The sequence below is a fragment of the Mangifera indica genome, chromosome 6, assembly GCF_011075055.1.
Source record: "Mangifera indica cultivar Alphonso chromosome 6, CATAS_Mindica_2.1, whole genome shotgun sequence".
Classification (NCBI taxonomy): domain Eukaryota; kingdom Viridiplantae; phylum Streptophyta; class Magnoliopsida; order Sapindales; family Anacardiaceae; genus Mangifera; species Mangifera indica.
The window spans coordinates 16684335-16702689 of NC_058142.1; the positions used below are offsets into that span (position 1 = coordinate 16684335).

Below are 18355 nucleotides of genomic sequence, written 5' to 3' on the forward strand. Positions count from 1 at the left end.
TACTCTACTAGTTTTGTTATCCTCTAGTTTTTGTATTTAATCAATTCTATTAACAAAAAACCAATATCTTAATCAGCTTGGTTTGAGAACTCAGTTTATCCTCTTGGATAAGAACATTCGAAATGCTCATAATGGATTGTCAATCCTTCTTTCAGAAGGAATAAAGATATAATGTTTGTCTTATTATAGAATAATTTATGATATAGACAATAAAATAATAGTTTTGGTGATAAAATAAAACTACTTTTGTGAGTCTGGATTCGGATATTTCATTCCAAAATTCCAGATTGACAGCTTAGTAGCACAGAATTATAATTCATATAAATATTCTGGGTAAGTGACATAATGTTCTAGAAATTTACATGGAGAGGCAATATTGGACAGTGTATAGCCCTTGTTATCTGGAGGTAGGAGATAAGAGAATCTCAATTATCCTTTTGAAAAAAATAAAGCGATCAGATTCTCATCAAAAAAACAGAAAAAAAAAGGTAATTAATTTGATCATCTCAACCTATAAATTCTAGGTCTGCATGGCCAACGAACATCATCAGTAACAGTTACTAGAAATTTTGAATAGAAGAGTGATCAGGAGATGGCTTCAGCTAAAGTTCAGCTTCCACACAACCTCCATGCCATTCTGAAAGAGGGAGGCTCCCAGATTGACGCCTCCTCCGACAATCTCATTGAACAGCTCCAGGCTGGAATCTTCTTGAACCAAAACAAACTGGCAAGTTACATCTTCAATATTATAATTATTATATTTTTTAACCATTTAATTTCAGTACTAATAATCAATTAATTAATGTTTTGCAGAAGTTTTGGGTTGACAGGCTTTTAAGTGCTAACGCCTTCGACATTCATGCAAGGGGTCTGTCAATCACTTGGGGAGACGATACACGTTACTGGAATTGGACTTACAAGCCAGACACACAAGGGTATTTATATATCTTATATATAAATATTGGCTATCTGCTTTATTTTAGTTAAATGAAGATTAATTAATGAAATCAATTATATTTTAACAGTTGTACATGTGTTCAAGTTGAGGTGGCTGAATTATTGAAGGTCTGTTGGCTTGACGTGAGCAAGAAATTCCCTGCCGAAAACCTCACTCCAGGGATAGTTTACCAAGTTTCCTTTGTGTTAATGATGAAGGACGGAGAATATGGATTTGCAAATCATCCGGTGAACTTTAAACTCGCCATTCCCAATTACCATGAGACTATTGAACGCAAAGAGGATCTGAGTAAGTTGCCAAAAAACAAATGGACAGAGGTCCGAGTTGGTGAGTTCATTACATCTTGCAATATGACAGGGGATTTGGAAATCTCAATGTTTGAACACAATTCCCAGTGGAAGAGTGGGCTGATTGTCAATAAGATCGTCTTCCACCCCGTGCGCAGGCACTGCCTCAACTGAGAAGGAGGATATTGAACGATGAGACATTTGCGAGACTAAGAGTTTCTAGATACTAAATAATTTAGTTGACTTGTGTCTCATCTAGTACTTTCTCACAATGACTTTTATTGTAATAAATAAAAATGTGAGAGTTTACGTTTGCAATAATAATAAATAAAAGCAATGGTATGAGATTGCTTCATAAAAGTTTCAGCATTCTATTTTCTCCCTTCTACTTTGAAATTTGATCTAAGCTAGGGTTGTTATGCCTTCAGCCCGAATGTACAATAGCCATTGCTTTTGTTTCATATTCAGTGATAATAACTTCAAACATGTGAGTTGTGTCTTATTCGGGCTTAAGATTAATTGATCTCAAGTTGGCTCTTTTAGTTTCAAGTCAATCTTGAGTTTTGTCTTATTCGGGCTTAAGATTAATTGGTCCAATTTCATTTTCACCCACACTTAACCATAAACTATAAAACATTTTTTTAAATTTTCCCAACCAAATTGAATTGTTCGTCAACCCAAACTAAACTAAGCTATTTTTGTCGAATGATTTGATTAAGTTTGGACGGTTTTTCACACACCGTTAAGACGAATAATGAGAAGCTTATAAGTTTTTATTAAGAAATTTAAAAATTATAAAATTCATTATCAAAAGTCTAAATTTGTTTAGTTTTAACTAAAGTATAAATATTTGATTGTTAAAATCATGAAAATAGTACTTATAACGATTATATATATCCTTTTGTTATTTTTTTCTTACTAAAATCCTACTTTTTTAGTGAAAGAATTTTTTTAACAAAAAAAGATTAGAGTTTCTTTCATTAAGGATGTTTAAGGAAAACTTTGCAACCTACTTAAAGACATAGCCACCATTTTATAAACATTTGGGAGAAAACCGCGAGAACATCTAGATTATTCAAAGCAACACCTAGGTACATGTTGAGGAAGAAAGGAAGTATGAAGTAATATATGCAGGTTCGGCTATAGAATTTTATCATAATTTCATTTCTTTCTCTATAATTTGGTTGCTTTATTAAAAAAAAAGTAATATCTTGATCAGTTGGGTTTGAGCACTTAATTTATCCTCTTGTATAAGAACATTCAAGATGCTTATAATGGATTGTGAATCCTTTTTTTTTTCAAAGGAATAAGGAAAAAATGTTTGTCTTATTATAGAAATAATTTATTATGTAGACAATCACTTTTAGTTTAGAAAGTAAAATAATAGTTTTCGTGATAAAATAAAACTACATTTGTGACTCTATATTCAGATATTTCTTTAAAAAATTCTTGATAGACAACTTAGTAGCACAAAATTATAATTCATATAAAGAATATGGGTAAGTGACATAATGCCGTAAGACTTTCTTTTCTTTCTCTAAGAATTTTCTTACATCTGCACAGAGGCAATATTAGACGAGGTATAGTGTATGATTTATGGCTAAAACCACATTAAAAAATTATTTTATTAAATATAATTGAATTAATTTCATAAAATAATAAAATTTTAATAAGATTTTTAATATCTAAATTTTATTGGCTAATATGAAAAAATGTGACTTATAGTAAAAGGATTTGATTTTTTATTATGAAAAAATGTGACCTTTTATATTGGTGTAACTTTTTATGGAAGTTACAATTAACCTTATAAATAAGAGTTTGGTCCACTTTCTAACCCTTACACACAACAACATAGTCTAACATATAGAAAAACTTAAGTGTTTTTATCCATCATCAAAACAAGAGGTTAAGTAGAGAAATCAACAACCTTCAAATTCTTCATCAATTCCCTTTATGTTTTGTACATTTCAAAATAATATGGCTCAAGGTATGTTGTTTCTATCTTCAAACAATGTGAAACATATAAAATTTAAGATTTAGGGGTAGGATAGTTTGATGTTTAATTGTTTCTTCTTGAATATAATTACTATGATTTACATGTGGTATCAAAACATGGTTTGGAAACTGATGTTCAATCATCAAATATTGTTGATTTAATGTATATATAATTTAAATTAAATTTTTTCGATTGCATATGGAAGTAACAGTATTGATTTGTGTATAGAAGCAAAGAATGAGTCTTGATATGGCATAGACAAATATCACATATTTTTGTCTTTTCTTCCCTGAAAAATACATATAATATATTAAAATTGTTTTGTGAAAATTGTACATTATATTTTATATATTTGTTAAACATGACAAATAAATGAGTACACTTAGATTTGAAGAAAGATGCCAAAGACAATTTTTGAGTCACGTGTCCATAGAGGTTATGAGATTATTCTCATTCATATGTACAATACTAATGGAAAAGTCACATAGTCGAATTATTGTATTAACGAAAAAGGAAAAGAAATGTTGCAAACTATTTGTATTTTTGGATTCTAATTTTCTAATGGTCATTGTTATTGGTCTTGTTGGGTATTATCAAAAATTTGTTCAAGGATTTTCTAGAATAGTAGCACAGTTAATTAGGCTAACTCAGAAAGATGTAAAGTTTAAATGGGATGATGAATGTGAGCGAAGATTTCAAGCGTTGAAAACTAGATTGACTTCAACCCTTATATTTGCCTTACCCATGGGTACAGATAGGGTTGTGATATATAGTGATGCATCCAAACAAGGTTTGAGTTGTGTATTGATAAAACATAGGAAGGTGATAACTTATGCCTAGACAACTTAAAAAGCATGAGATGAACTACCTAACTCATGATTTAGAATTTGCAATTGTGGTTTGTGTATTAAAAATCTTGAGACATTAGTTATACGAGGTAACTTATCAAATCTATACAAATAATTAGAGCTTGAAATATTTATTCACATATAAGGCGTTGAACCTTCAACAAAGGAAATAGATTGAACTTATTAAAGATTGTGATTACACAATCGATTACCATCCAAGCAAGGTCAATATTGTCGCAAATTCACTTAGTACGAAGTCTTTAGGTGTTGTAGTTTATATGAAGGTGAAACCTTATTCCCCATTGACTGAATTATGAGGACTAAGTTGGTTATGAGTGATTTACGAATGTTATTAGCCACCCTTCAAGTTTAACCCTTCTTAATTGATTGAATCTATAAAATGCAACATTTAAACCCTTATCTGATGAAGTTGAAGAATGAAGTTAGTAGTGGATTGTGAGCTGATTTTACGATAAAGGATTACGAGATACTAATGATGGAAAACAAAATTTGTGTGCCAAATCATAAAGAGTTAAAGAGGAAAATTTTAGAAGAGGCTTATGCCTTAACCTATTCCTTATATCCATGTAGTACTAAGATGTATTATACCTTAAAGAGCATAATTGGTGGCAAGGAATGAAAAATCTTAAACAACAATCTCCACAAGCACTACAACAAATATTCAATTTAAAGACTATTTTAATTTCGTCCCAAAATTCTATTTTTAGAGACAAATTTTTAATTTCATCCCAAAATGTTATTTTTATCAATGAAATTTTAATTTAGTCAGAAAAAATATTTTAGGAGACAAAATTTTAATTTTGACCCTTAAAACTTAGAATTCATTTTTAGAAACAATTTAAATTTCATCCCAAAATGATAATTTTAGTGACAAAATTTTATTTTCGATTTAGAATGTTACTTTTAGGGACGAAATTTTAATTTCATTCTAAAATGATTATTTTAGGAGATGAAATTTTAATTCCGTCCTGGAATGATTATTTTAAGAGACAAAATTTTAATTTTGTCCCTTAAAACATAGGATTCATTTTTAGGAATGAGATTTTACATTTGTCCCATAATGTTACTTTTAAGGACGAAATTTTAATTTCATCCTAAAATAATTATTTTAGGAGACAAAATCTCAATCTCGTCCCCTAAAACTTGGATTCATTTTTGGGACAAAATTTTACTTTCAGGGACAAAACTTTAATTTCTTCCTAGAAGGATTATTTTAGGAGACCAAAGTTTAATTTTATCTTCTAAAACTTAAGATTCATTTTAAGAGATAATTTTAGTTTGGTTCTAAAATAATAATTTTATGGAAGATTTTATTTTTATCCTAGAATGATAATTTTAGGAGACGAAATTTTACTTTCGTCTCCAAAACTTAACATTTTATTTTAGAGATATTTTCAATTTCGTCTTAGAATGATAATTTTAAGGGATAAGAACCCAAAACTTAGGATTCCTTTTTATAGACATTTTTAGTTTTGTCTAAAAATGATAATTTCATTGGACAAAAATTTAATTATGTCCTGAAAAACAAATTTAGTTTCGTCCCAAAAGGATAATTTTATAGACGATTTTATATTTGTTACAAAATTATAAATTTAGGGGATGAAGTTTTACTTTCTTCTCCCAAAACTTAAGATTTATTTTTAGTTTCATCTCAAAATATTAATCTTACCGACCAAAGTTCTACTTGTTGAATTCTTTAACTCTCTCTTTCTCTGTTTATTAGAAAAAGGAGAGTCACTAATATCTTTTTTTCTTTCGTGAGATTATATTAAAGATTAGATTACAATTTTAAAATTATTAATTTAAATTTAGACATAGAGAATTTGGCGGAGTGGCGGAGTGTCTAATATGAACCCCTAGTGATCTTATGTAACCCTTACCCAACCATTTTTTGGTTTTCTGATTCTTTTACCTTTAAATTAAATAGACATAAGATCTTGTTTAGTAATTTAACATGTAAGTTATAGAGAAAGACTCAAAAAGGGAATTTTCGATGGATTGCCGGAGGGAGCAGTAATTTTCCATTTTTCAATGAAGAGTTTTTTGTTTATATCTTGTTTAGTAATTTAACATGTAAGTTATAGCGAAGCTTTGTCCAAAACCGATGAAATCTGAAGTAATATTTTTTTTTATTTATATTAATTAGCTACATTGTGCATATTTTAATATTAATTTGCATTCCTTTCTCAATTTTTGTGGTCTTGTGATAACTACAGTATTTAAGGGAAGAGATGGCGAGAAAGATGAGAGTTCGGTTGCCGCACGTTTTGATTCTTTACCAAATGTAGTCCGTATTTTAACATCAAAGGATCGTTAAGGGGAAGTTCAAGTTTTAAAAGACCAAAATGATGCTATTGAGGTGGTGGTGGATGAAGTGGTTCATGCTTAGCACAGTGGCTTCCACAGAGCAATTCAGAATTAATCACATGTTTCTTTATAGTTGATTTGTAGTGGTAACAATTTGATATGATTAATATTTTTTTTATTTAGCTGAAAATATGATTTATATGAATGGTTACAGTTCAAGGATCAATAATATAAATATTAATTTTCATTTAAGATCAAAATTTTTGTCCAAGCAAAAAATGTCTCAATTTCACTATATAAACAAGAACCGGAATTTTAGTTCCTGATTCACCATGTAAACATAGGAGAAAAAGTTAACCTCAATTTATATTATAATTAAGGATGCCAAATTTTGACCCAATTCATTATATAATCAGGGACAAAAAATTTCGTCCTTGATTCACTATACAATCAAGAGCAAATAATTTTGTCTCCAATTTATTGTATAATTGAAGACGAAAAATTTTGTCTCTAATCACTATACAACTAAGGACGAAAGATATTCTCTTGAATTCACTATATAATCAAAAATGAAAAATTTTATCCTCAATTCTTTGCATAAACAAAAATGAAATATTTCCTCACTAAATGTGTTCTTTTTGGGATGAAATCTTATTCATTTATAGATAAAAAATTTCATCTCAAAAGGTGTATCCTTTTATAACAAAACACCGTTTCATCCACAATGACTAGATATCAAAGACCATTTATTTTTTCATGGGCATTATCCATTGGTAATGCACCTTTTTTGACGTATGATGTTTCATCGTAATTGGCTTTTTAGGACAAATTTTTGACTTTTTGGAATGAAAAATTTCATCACCTTTTATTAAATTTGCTAGAGTGAAGGGAAATCAATGCATTTGATATGACAGGAGCTTCAAGTTAAATTTGGTTGATGAACGCCAACCTTTCCCTCTTTGTGTGAACTTATAAATCTATGCAAAGTGGGTATAATAGCAGGTTGATTATTTTTATCCTATTCATGGATGGTATGGCCTCACATTATTTCTTCTCTGACAAGTGACTCATACCTGAACTAGGGTTGGATATTAGTAGTTGAGTTGAAGTCGAACTTGAGAAGGGATAGCCCCAACTCGAGTTCAAATTGAGTTAATTTGACTCAGTCCAGTCACTAACAAGTCACCAATAAATTTATTTGCTTTGACGATTTTTCATCTTTTTTTGTTTTTTCTTTGGTGATTATACTTTTTTCTTTCATTTTTGGCAATTTTCTAACGGTTTCTCTGTTAAACTCCTTGGCAACTTGAGCAAGTTAAACTTGCCCTTCTACTGACTGTTCTAGTTCCAAATAGAGTTTAAATTGGTCTTTTCAGTTTGACTTGGTTCAATCCAACCCTAACCATAAAAAATTCGTTTCTAGAACCAAAAGTCATTAGGTAAGTTTAACCAACTTATAATGGTGTCTATGTTGCAAAGGAGTTCCCTCTAGGATTCTTAAAGAATGATGTTACATGTATTTATAATAAATATTAATTTAGGTATTAATAATATGTTATCATATAATTAAATGTTACTATATTTTTAATTTAAAATCAATGATATATCATCATTAGTGCAAATAGAGTTTCACTTATTCTGCAATAGTAGAAATTCTTTTATACATTTATCTAAATATTGAAAGAGCTACTAACATTTTGAAGCCTAGGTTTGCAAATGATGAGAACTAAAACATAATGGAGAGACTCAAATGTTACTAAAAATTTTATAAGACTAAAGTGATAGTTAAACCAAATTGCAGGCACAAAATATATTTTTCCAAAATTATAAGATTAAAGAGCAGAAAACTCAACAATAAAACACGAGTTTCTAGTTTATGTTTTTTGCTAAGTGTTGAGGGGTTATCTACTTATTGAGTGTCTTATTATTCACCCATTTTTTTCTAAAGTTTTAATGGTAGAGGCGAGTAACAAGACATGTGGAGGAGTTAGTAGTCCAACTCAATTTGTTGCATGAGGTAATAAGGCCAGAGAATCATTTCATATTTTGAGATATTTACTATTATTATTTTTCACTTCTAAGTCTTTGTGGAGTTTATGCACTGAGTTACATGATTCAGTAATTTAAACATGTGTTAAGGAGTTTTATTACTGTTATCTTATTATTATGGAGGTATGACTTCAAGATTTTATTTATGCACCTTTTTGCACGTTTTGAGTTAAATGATTTGGCATGCTCTTTAATTCCACTACATTAAGTAGTGTGCGTCTCTTTGAGTCATGTTCCATCTAGAGGTAAGTGTCTGGAGAGTGGTGTCACAGATATATATGTTTTCAAGGTTGAGCTAGTCTTCCATGGTTGTGAATATTTGTCAAGGAAGAGATTGTAAAAAACGTAGCTCATTTTTGAAGAATTACTCATTACTTAAAGATCCTAAAACAATGGAACAATCATTACATAATCGAGGAACAAACACTCTAGATGATGTAATTCATAATGACGAGGTTATTCCAAACTAGGAACAGACATTCCACATGTCATATTAGATAAGAACGAGACCATTCCACAAAAATGTTATTGGCCAACTGTTTTCTTTAGTAAAACGCATCATTGTAGTGGCCATCCTATTCGTCATTCCAAGTGTATCTAATTAATTTGCGAGAAGCAGAGCAAGGAGACAAACAAGGCAATTTCACTATGAACTTCTAAGATTAAAGAGCAAAACAAGTGTTCCATCCAAGGAATGACCATTCCATTGAGGCTGGAGAATTGATAGTTAGGCATTATTGCATTTTGTTTTACTCAGGTTATCAGTTATATAAGGAAACCCTAATATGTATAATGTATATATTTTCTACATAGTTTTCTTAAACAAGAATAGTTGCTCCGTGGATCAAGGCACATTGTCAAACCACATAAATTTATATGTCTTGTCTAATTACTTTCTTGATCTGATTTTCTCTTTACTTATTCTGCCATTCAATTCAATATCTTGCAAAAAAGCAGCATTTATCCTCTTGGATAAGAACATTCGATATGCTTATAATGGATTGTGAATCTTTCTTTTAAGAACGAAAATGAAAGAATGTTCATCTTATTATAGAATAATTTATGATATAGACAATCACTTTTGGTCTAGACAATAGAATAATAGTTTTGTGAAAAAATACAACTACTTTTCTGACTCTGGATTCGGATATTTCATTCCAAAATTCCAGATAGACAGCTTAGTGGCACAGAATAGTAATTCATATAAAGAATTTTAATACTTTTTTTTCTTCTCTAAGAATAATAATGCATCTATGCAAAGGCAATATTGGACGGCGTATAGCTCATGTTATCTCGAGGCTGGATAAGAGAATCTTAATTTTCCTTTCGATTTAAGAAAGCGAAACAAGATTCTCATTAGAAAAAAGAAAGTAAACAAAAAATGTAGTTAATTTGATCATCTCAGCCATAAATTCTTGGTCTGCATGGCCAACGAACATCATCAGTAAGAGTTGCTTAAAATTTGAAAGAGAATAGTGATCAGGAGATGGCTTCAGCTCAAGTTCAGCTCCCACACAACCTCCATGCCATTCTGAAAGAAGGAGAATCCCAGGTTGACGCCAGCAGCGACAATCTGGTTGAACAGCTCCAGGGTGGAATCTTCTTGAACCAAAACAAACTGGCAAGTAACACCTTCAATATCATATATATATATATATATATATATAGATATATTTGTACCAATTAATTTTAACACTAATAATCAATTAATTAATGTTTTACTGCAGAAGTTTTGGTTTGACAGGCTTTTAGGGGCTAACGCCTTTGACATTCATGCAAGGGGTCTCTAAATCACTTGGGGAGACGATAAACGTTACTGGAATTGGACTTACAAGCCAGACACACAAGGTATTTATATATTACATATATAAATTTATAGTTTTCTACCTTATTTTCAATTAAAGGAAGAATAATTAATTAAATGAATTATGTTTTTGCAGTCGTACGTGTGTTCAAGTTGAGGTGGCTGAATTGTTGAACGTCTGTAGGCTCGACGTGAGCAAGAAATTCCCTGCTAAAAACCTCACTCCAGGGATGGTTTACCAAGTTTCGTTTGTGTTAATGATGAAGGATGGAGCATGTGGATTTAAAGATCTTCCAGTGAACTTAAAACTCGTCATTCCCAATTACCATGAGACCATTGAACGCGAAGAGGACTTGAGTAAGTTGCCAAAAAACAAATGGACAGAGTTCCGAATTGGTGAATTCGTTACATCTTGCAGTATGACTGGAGACATGGAAATCTCGATGTTTAAACACAATTCCCAGTGGAAAAGTGGAATGATTGTCAATAAGATCGTCATCCACCCGGTGCGCAGCCACTGCCTGAATTGAGAAGGAGGATAATGAACGATGAGACATTTGCAAAACTAAAAAATTACAAGATACTAAATAAATAATTTAGTTGGTCTGTGTCTCATCTTGTACTTTCTCACTATGAATTCTATTGTAATAAATAAAAATGTGAGAGTTTACATTTGCGAAGATAATAAATAAAAGCAATAGTATGAGATTGCTCCATAAAAATTTCAGCATTCTATTTTCTTCATTCTTCTTTGAAATTTGATCTGACTAGAACTCGGCTTCAATCTCATACTATTTATTTTGATCTGACTAGAAATTTGATCTGACTAGGATCTCATAAAGGTAGGGTTGTTCTGACTAGAACTCGGCTTCAATCTATAATAGTCATTTCCTTTGTTTCATTTTTAAAAAAATTATTTAGTCGGGGATCCTAGGAAACGGTGCTTCTTTTAAAGCATCGAATTCCCAAAGTATACAACACAAGCACAGTAATCAACAAATGTTTCAAGTTGCAAATACAACATACGTGTTGTCATTGGCAAATTCATCAGGTGTTTTACTTCATTTGTGTTCTAAATATTAAATCAATTTGTTTCTTTTAAGTCATCAACCAATTTCTTGTTGGGATATTATGTTGTATTTTAAAACTTGCAAGAAATTGAATTGAGTTGCACAATGTATGATAAATTCAAGGCAAAAGCAATGAATCACAAGACATGCAAATTTACGTGACTTCGTAATGTTCCTACATCCATGGAGCCATCGTTTTATTAAAGTCTAAATAAAATACGTGTAAAAGACTAAAACTCATTCATAATGTAAACTAGAGTTTCTTTTGCATAGTAAAACCCAAAATACAATAGTATCCCTACTTAAATTCTTAAGTTGGTCCAACAGAATGAGCATTCCATTGATATTGGATGGAGCACCTTATGCTCTTTACCCTTGCTCATTCTCCATGGAACATCCTCATTACCCTTCTTGTTCAAGTTTTCACAAATCGACATGTTTGGAATGGTCATTTGAAAAATCTGTTTCTCTTCGGAATGACTAATGTGCTTCTAGTAAGGGCAACAACAAATTAGGTAAAACAATTATTCTTCTCTTCAATGATGCCTTGAACAGTTGTTAATTCCTTTCTTATAATGACCTCATTCAACTTTTTCATTATCTTGATAGCCCATTCTTATATGATGGAAGGCCTTCTATCAATTTGAGAACTTTAAGTGAAGCAAATTCTCCGAATATGAGCCACTTAATTCAACATTCTCCACCTTGATGAATATTCACATCCTCAAAAGATATGTTCAACCTTGAGAAACTTGAACTCCACCTATAGCTCAAACCCCTTGCTGCTTTAGCAAGTAGTGACTTGGGGATACGCATGATTCTTTGACATATATTAAACCAATAAAGATGCACTTGTCAGTTTACAACAAGGAATTATAAAAACCAATTGTTAAAAAGTATAATTTTTTTCTTTTTAGCTTTAATGAGAAAATAAATAATTTATCACTAAAATTATAAAAAGTACTTTAACGACGGAATATTTATCCTCTTGTCAATATTTTCTTGCTAATAATTTTTTTGTAGTGCACATTAATGTGAGGTATCATAAGGTTAAAAAGTTGATTTTTTCATGTGAGATTCTCTATTAATGAAGACGCACACCAATAATAATGCAGCAAATATGTTTACAAAGGTCTTACCTTAGGAGAAGCTCAAACATTGTTTGGAGTTGTAGCAAGTTACTATTTGCAAGTTGTAATGTGTTAGGGCTTCAGGTGGTGATATATATTTTCAAAGTTGACCTAGTCTTCTAAGGGTGCAGGTATTTGTAAAGGTGGAGATTGTTAAAATTATAGCGTATAATTTAGAACAAGGTCGTTCCAAGCTAAAAATGGGTGTTTTAGGTTGTTAGTGTTTATGGTTATGAAAAAGTACATATGCAGTGGAAACCGTAATTTAAAATTTTCATATAAAATAAACATATCACATATATATACCATACACACCTCTTGGGATCCGTTTAATACGAAATGTTTTACAATAGATTACTAGCAAACTATAAGGTGTTTTAAGATTTTATACTAGCATTGGTGACTTCTTCATAATTTACAATGCCGAAATGATGATGAGTGTCGATCTCAATTGAGGAAGAGGATGGTGCCTCAGTATCCATATGAGGAATGAGCAAAAGGGAAGTAAAACATGCATAACTTAGTCTGCTAAAATAGTTATGCACAAGCACAAGTGTATATGAATGGGTGTCAGTATATGTGTTTTTCAAAAAGTCCTAAAAGATTGAAAATTTGTCTTTATTTATAGAAGACAATGAATGGTCATTCATTACAATGCACAATTGTGTATCCAATTCTTATCATATCCCATTGAGTAAGTGATTATCTGAATTTTTAAATATGTGATAAGATTGATGGATAAGGTCAAACAAAGATAATATCCAGACATTCATTCAACCATGCTTGATTGTTCACCTTGCTCTAGAACTCGTTGTTTCCACTATAATTCTATTAGAAATCTACTAAGTTTCTGTCATTTTCAAGTAGAAACCAAAATTGAAAGTCTAATCTTGTCATGCATATATTGAAGAATAAATGTCTATATGATTAAGATAGAGAATCACTTTGGTTTAGGCATTAGAATAAGAGCTTATGTGATAATGGAAAAAAAAAAATTTCATGATTATGAGAAAATAGAGGGGCTGAAAATTATACAAAATCAAATAATGGTTTAGTTTGGCATTGGTAAATTAATTACAACTACATATACCAATCTCAGCTTCTAGCATTGGCTATGATGTCTCTACATATATACAAGTTTCCCATAGTGCATAGTGGTTGACAAACAATCTCGTTTATCTTTAGTTTGGATTAGGATAGCAAATTAAGATTCTTGTAATAATAGAAAATCATAAGTAAGAGGTACATCGTTTAGACAATCTAGTCTATCGTAAATATATATTAGACTTACAAATATAAAGATTGAAACTCTTATTACACAAAACCAATTGGCTTATGTTAAAATTCAATCTCTAACACTTATTTACCATTTACTTATGTTCTATTTATTAGACATCAGACTTTTAGTTTCTAACTCCTCTACTCAAGCGCAAGTACCATAGGTTATTAAACTCGTCGTTTGGCTCAGTCAATTTTTGGTTGGGTGGGTTATCGCTTGTATCCAGGAATACCTTAGGCTGTTAAGCTTGCCGTTTGACTCGTGTTCTACTATCATATCAAAAATACATATTAGACTTACAAGTGTAAAAATTGAAACTCATATTACATAAAATCAATTGATTTATATTAAGGTCTAATTTTTAACACTTATATACCACTCTTTTATGTTCTATTTATTAGATGTGAGATTTTTAGTCTCTAACATAGTCGAGACATGTAAGATAATTTAAATGAACAAAACATAATGCAATTCAATTTGCAAGATCTTTGCTCATGTTATAAGATATTGAATTGGAGATAGAGTTTATAGAAATATATGATTGAGTCATATCACTTAATCCATTAAGCTCTTGAAATCTATCTGTACATTTAATTTAATGAAAAAAACATAATTCAATTTAATTCACAAGATTTTTGGTCATATTATAAAAATACTTGTTTAAGTCAAATCACTTGAATCCATAAACTCTTGAAATTTGTCTAGATTGCATCGGTATTCTTCTCTTGAACCCTATTTATGACTATTTTGGATTGGTAAAATTGTTGTGTTCAGATTTTAAAGAGAAAGACCTAGCCAATTCAGAAGCTTATTGGATCATCCCATAAAAAGGTTTAATAACTCAAAAGTCTGCACTAAATTGTCTATCCAAATCTTAACTTCTACATGCTCTGGTTTAAATTTATCTGGAATCTTTCTTTTGGTAACATGATATCCATGCATATATTCAAGATAGATATTTTTATCCTCTCAAGAATATTAATTATTCGTTTTCTGTAAGTAAATATTTTATATTAGATAATTGATAATGATGATCAGCAATATTATTATATATAAAAAAGATTCATATTGTAAAAATAAATAAAATGTATGAGACTTTTGTAAAATAATCTATGGAAGAAATCAAGTGTCTTATATGCTATACTTTCTCATTCTCCTTTTATAATCTTAGCTTGTCAAAACTGTAGACTCTAAATTTTCTATTCATCAATCTGCCCAAAAATATATCATCCCATTATGAGTCAATCTTGAGTGGGATCAAGAATCGACTTAGCTGGAGATTGACTTATTTACCTATTCAATGATATTGTTTATCCTACCAATGATATTGTTCACCATGTTGGCAAAACTTTGATAATAATATTGTTCACCATGTAGGCAAAACTTTGATAATACTATACACTAGCTTGAATGAGTCAATCTCAAGTTAGAGATCTAACTTAGGTTGATACTAGCTTGTTTATCCATCTAAGTTTGTTTAGTACCACAGATGGAGTTTTTGGGAGATTGATAATAATATAAAATATAAGTTACCCGCTAAAGAGAAATAATATTTGATGTGGCTTGGCATAACCTACCTACATATGAGGATGAAAGAGAAATCTACTATAGTAACATTCACGATACACACTCTAAATCTAACAGAGTGAAAATTACATGATGTTTAACCTACCTCTACATCACATCGATGCGCTAATTAATCCAAGCTGAAATATGAGGTGCTCGATCTTAACTGGTTCAATCAAACAACAATCCAAACCTGAAGACATGTAAAGTAAAATTCAGAGAGGCCACCCTATCAAGGACACGTTTTTATCTCAGGACCTTTGGCGCCTCCACTACACCACTTTAATTGTTAATACTATTATTTTTCAAAAGTATTAGAATACCTATTTAAGGTGGAGATTGTTAAAAGTGTAACTCATATATTCTAAGATTACTTATCACCTAAAGACCCTAAAACAATAGAAGAAACATTGCATGATGAAGGAGCGAACATTCTAAATCATGTAATATAGAATGAGATCTTTTAAAGCTAAGAATGGATGTTTCAAGTGTCATAATAGATTAGGACAAAAACATTCCACAAAATTATTGTAGGTCATACCAAAAGGTCTATAGTCGTTCTTTAGCAAAACAAGTTATTTCAATGATTGTTCCAAGCATGTCTATAGCATCTAAATTGTAGGAAGCAGAACCAGAAGACAAATAGGGCAATTCACTTGGAAAATAACCAAGATTAAAGAGTAGAAAGGGTGTTCCATCGAAGGAATGATTATTCCATTGGGGCTGAAGAATTTTAGTTGGGACGTTACTTAAGTTACCAGTTATATAAAGGAAACCTTAATATATAATGTGCATATTTTCTACATATTTCCTTCATAATAAAAATAAGAATGGCTGCTCCGTATATGTAGGCATATTGTCAAACTAGGTAAATTTATGTCTTGGGTGATTACTTTATTGTTTTGATTTTCTCTTTGCTTGCTATGCAATTCAATTCAATATCTTTGCTAATAAAAAAGAAAAAAAAATATTTATCCCCTGATATTACAACATTCGAGATGCTGATTGTTAAGCATACTGGCTGAATGGAAGTAGGTTATGACAGAAAGAAAAGGTGATAATAAAAGGGTGACTTAACGGAGTATTAAGTGGAAGTTGACAAAACGGTGCATAGAGCATAAGTAGAGCGATATCATTTTTGCAAACAAAAGAATTGAAACAGAAAGAAAGTTCATTTACTCGACTTAAGGATCCTGTTCATCGTCTCCTATCTTATGCTTTAGATGAATGTCTTGTTTGATTGGTGTTTTGGCGGGAATACAATGGAGATAGTGATCATCTTATTTATTTAACAGTGATGATTAAATGTAGACAGTTGTCAATGTGAAAATGTGTATAAATAGACTGTTGTTTTCTTAATCTCATAAGTTTTGTGTGATTCAATTTCTGTTTTTGGAGAGTTCTGAGCTTCTTTGATTTCTTTGTGTATTTTTATGTGTAAGTGAATTCATTTCATGTATCAGAGCATGAGCCAAATGGTAGGCTTAACAACCTAAAAGCTTAAAGTGTTATTGATTACAAGTGATAATGCACCTAACTAAAAACTGATTGAGCCAACCGACGGATTTAACAGTCTAAGTGGTTGCACTTGAGCGAGAGTGTCGGAGATTAAAAATCCTACATTTAATAAATAGAATATAAGAGAGTGGTATATAAGTATTGTGGATTGGACTTTAACACAAACCAATTGGTTTTTGTGTAATTTGAGTTTCAATCTTCATATTTATAAACCTAATATATATTTTTGACATAGTATCTGGGCCTTCGACTTGTGTCAATGGCTAATTATTCATCTTTCTTTAGTTCTTTTCTTACTCCTGAGTGTTCTATTAACTCTGGATCAACACAGAGTTATGGTGCTTCGTTTGGAATAAACTTTCCAATGTCAAGTTTACAAGCAATTACTCTAAAGTTGAATAAGGAGAATTATCGCTATTGGAGAGCGTAAGTGTTACCTACTATTGGCGTTGATGAATTAGAAGAACAACTTACAGGAATCTTAAAGTGTCCTTTGCCATTTGTAAAGGTTCCAACTGATTCAGGAACGTCGGTCAAGCAACAAAACCCTCAGTATCAGGTTTGGAAAAGGTATGACAAGCTTCTGATAAGCTGGCTTCTTGCTTCAATTTCTGAATGTATGTTTAGTCATATCTCTAAATGTGATAGTGCAAATGCTATTTGGAGAGTATTAGAGGAATACTTTGTGACTGAATCCAAAGTTAGAGTAGTAAAGCTCAAACGTAATTTGCAAAGTTTAAAGAAAGGATCGCTAAGTGTTCATAAGTATGTAAAGAGAATGAAAGAGATAGCTGAGGCCTTAGGAGCTAGTGGTCAACATGTGTCTGATAAGGACCCATTCAATTACATAATTGATGGCCTTGGATCAGAGTTTGATCCTGTTGTGGTTCACATCAGTTCAAAATTGGACTCATCTACTGAAAATATAACACTAGTTAAAGCTAAGTTTCTGTTACAGAAGTATGAGGAGAGACTTTATTGGAATTCTAGTTATTCACTAAATATGGTTGATGGTAGTGTTAATATGGTTACAAAGTTTGGTGATAAAGAGAGCAATAACTGGAATGTGAGAGGAGATAATGGAGTTCAAAATATGAGTGTATTCTATGCTAACAGTCTCTCTAAAAGAGCAAAATCTAGAAGTGTAAGTGGTGAGAATGTGCAAAATTTTCTTAATAGAGGCAGAGGTAAAGGTTTTCCAAAGCCAAGGGTGATATGTCAAGTATGTACTAAAGCTGGGCATGCTGCATTGCAATGTTATCATAGGTTTGATATAACCTATGTCGGAGGTTCTAGAGGAATGATGCGAAGTTTTACTGGTGGAAGGGAAAAATTAGGAGCAGGAGTAATGAATTATGCTGATGATATAGATGAAGGAGAGCTTAATAATCCTATATCAGTTCAATTTGCTTATGCTATTACACCTAATGTTGATCAGAATGTAGGCAGTGCCACTAATGTAAATAACTCTGTAGAAGTAATGAAAAATTCCTAGCAAGCTCAAGGACTTATAGCCACTCCA

At 31.0% G+C, this 18355-nt stretch overlaps 1 protein-coding gene and 1 pseudogene across 2 annotated transcripts; both read left to right on the top strand.

The window, feature by feature from the left end:
* Window positions 1-549: 549 nt before the first annotated feature.
* Window positions 550-1605, top strand: LOC123218364 (protein PHLOEM PROTEIN 2-LIKE A1-like). Of its 2 annotated transcripts, none has more exons than XM_044639806.1 (3): window positions 550-727; window positions 814-935; window positions 1023-1605. In XM_044639806.1, the coding sequence occupies exons 1-3, from the start codon at window positions 593-595 to the stop codon at window positions 1417-1419; spliced, it is 654 nt and encodes a 217-aa protein (XP_044495741.1). In that variant the 5' UTR covers window positions 550-592; the 3' UTR covers window positions 1420-1605. The 2 variants fall into 2 exon arrangements, with proteins under 2 accessions (XP_044495741.1, XP_044495742.1); XM_044639807.1 differs by having other exon boundaries at window positions 1026-1605.
* An 8347-nt stretch (window positions 1606-9952) lies between these two features.
* On the top strand, window positions 9953-10950 carry LOC123219723 (annotated as a pseudogene).
* Window positions 10951-18355: the final 7405 nt, after the last annotated feature.

Bases quoted from the DNA above. Each gene is read 5' to 3' on its own strand.
- LOC123218364 (XM_044639806.1), top strand. From the start codon at position 593: ATGGCTTCAGCTAAAGTTCAGCTTCCACACAACCTCCATGCCATTCTG. The intron at 728-813 runs GCAAGTTACATC...AATGTTTTGCAG, and splicing joins TCTTGAACCAAAACAAACTG to AAGTTTTGGGTTGACAGGCT. The intron at 936-1,022 runs GTATTTATATAT...ATTATATTTTAA, and splicing joins TACAAGCCAGACACACAAGG to CAGTTGTACATGTGTTCAAG.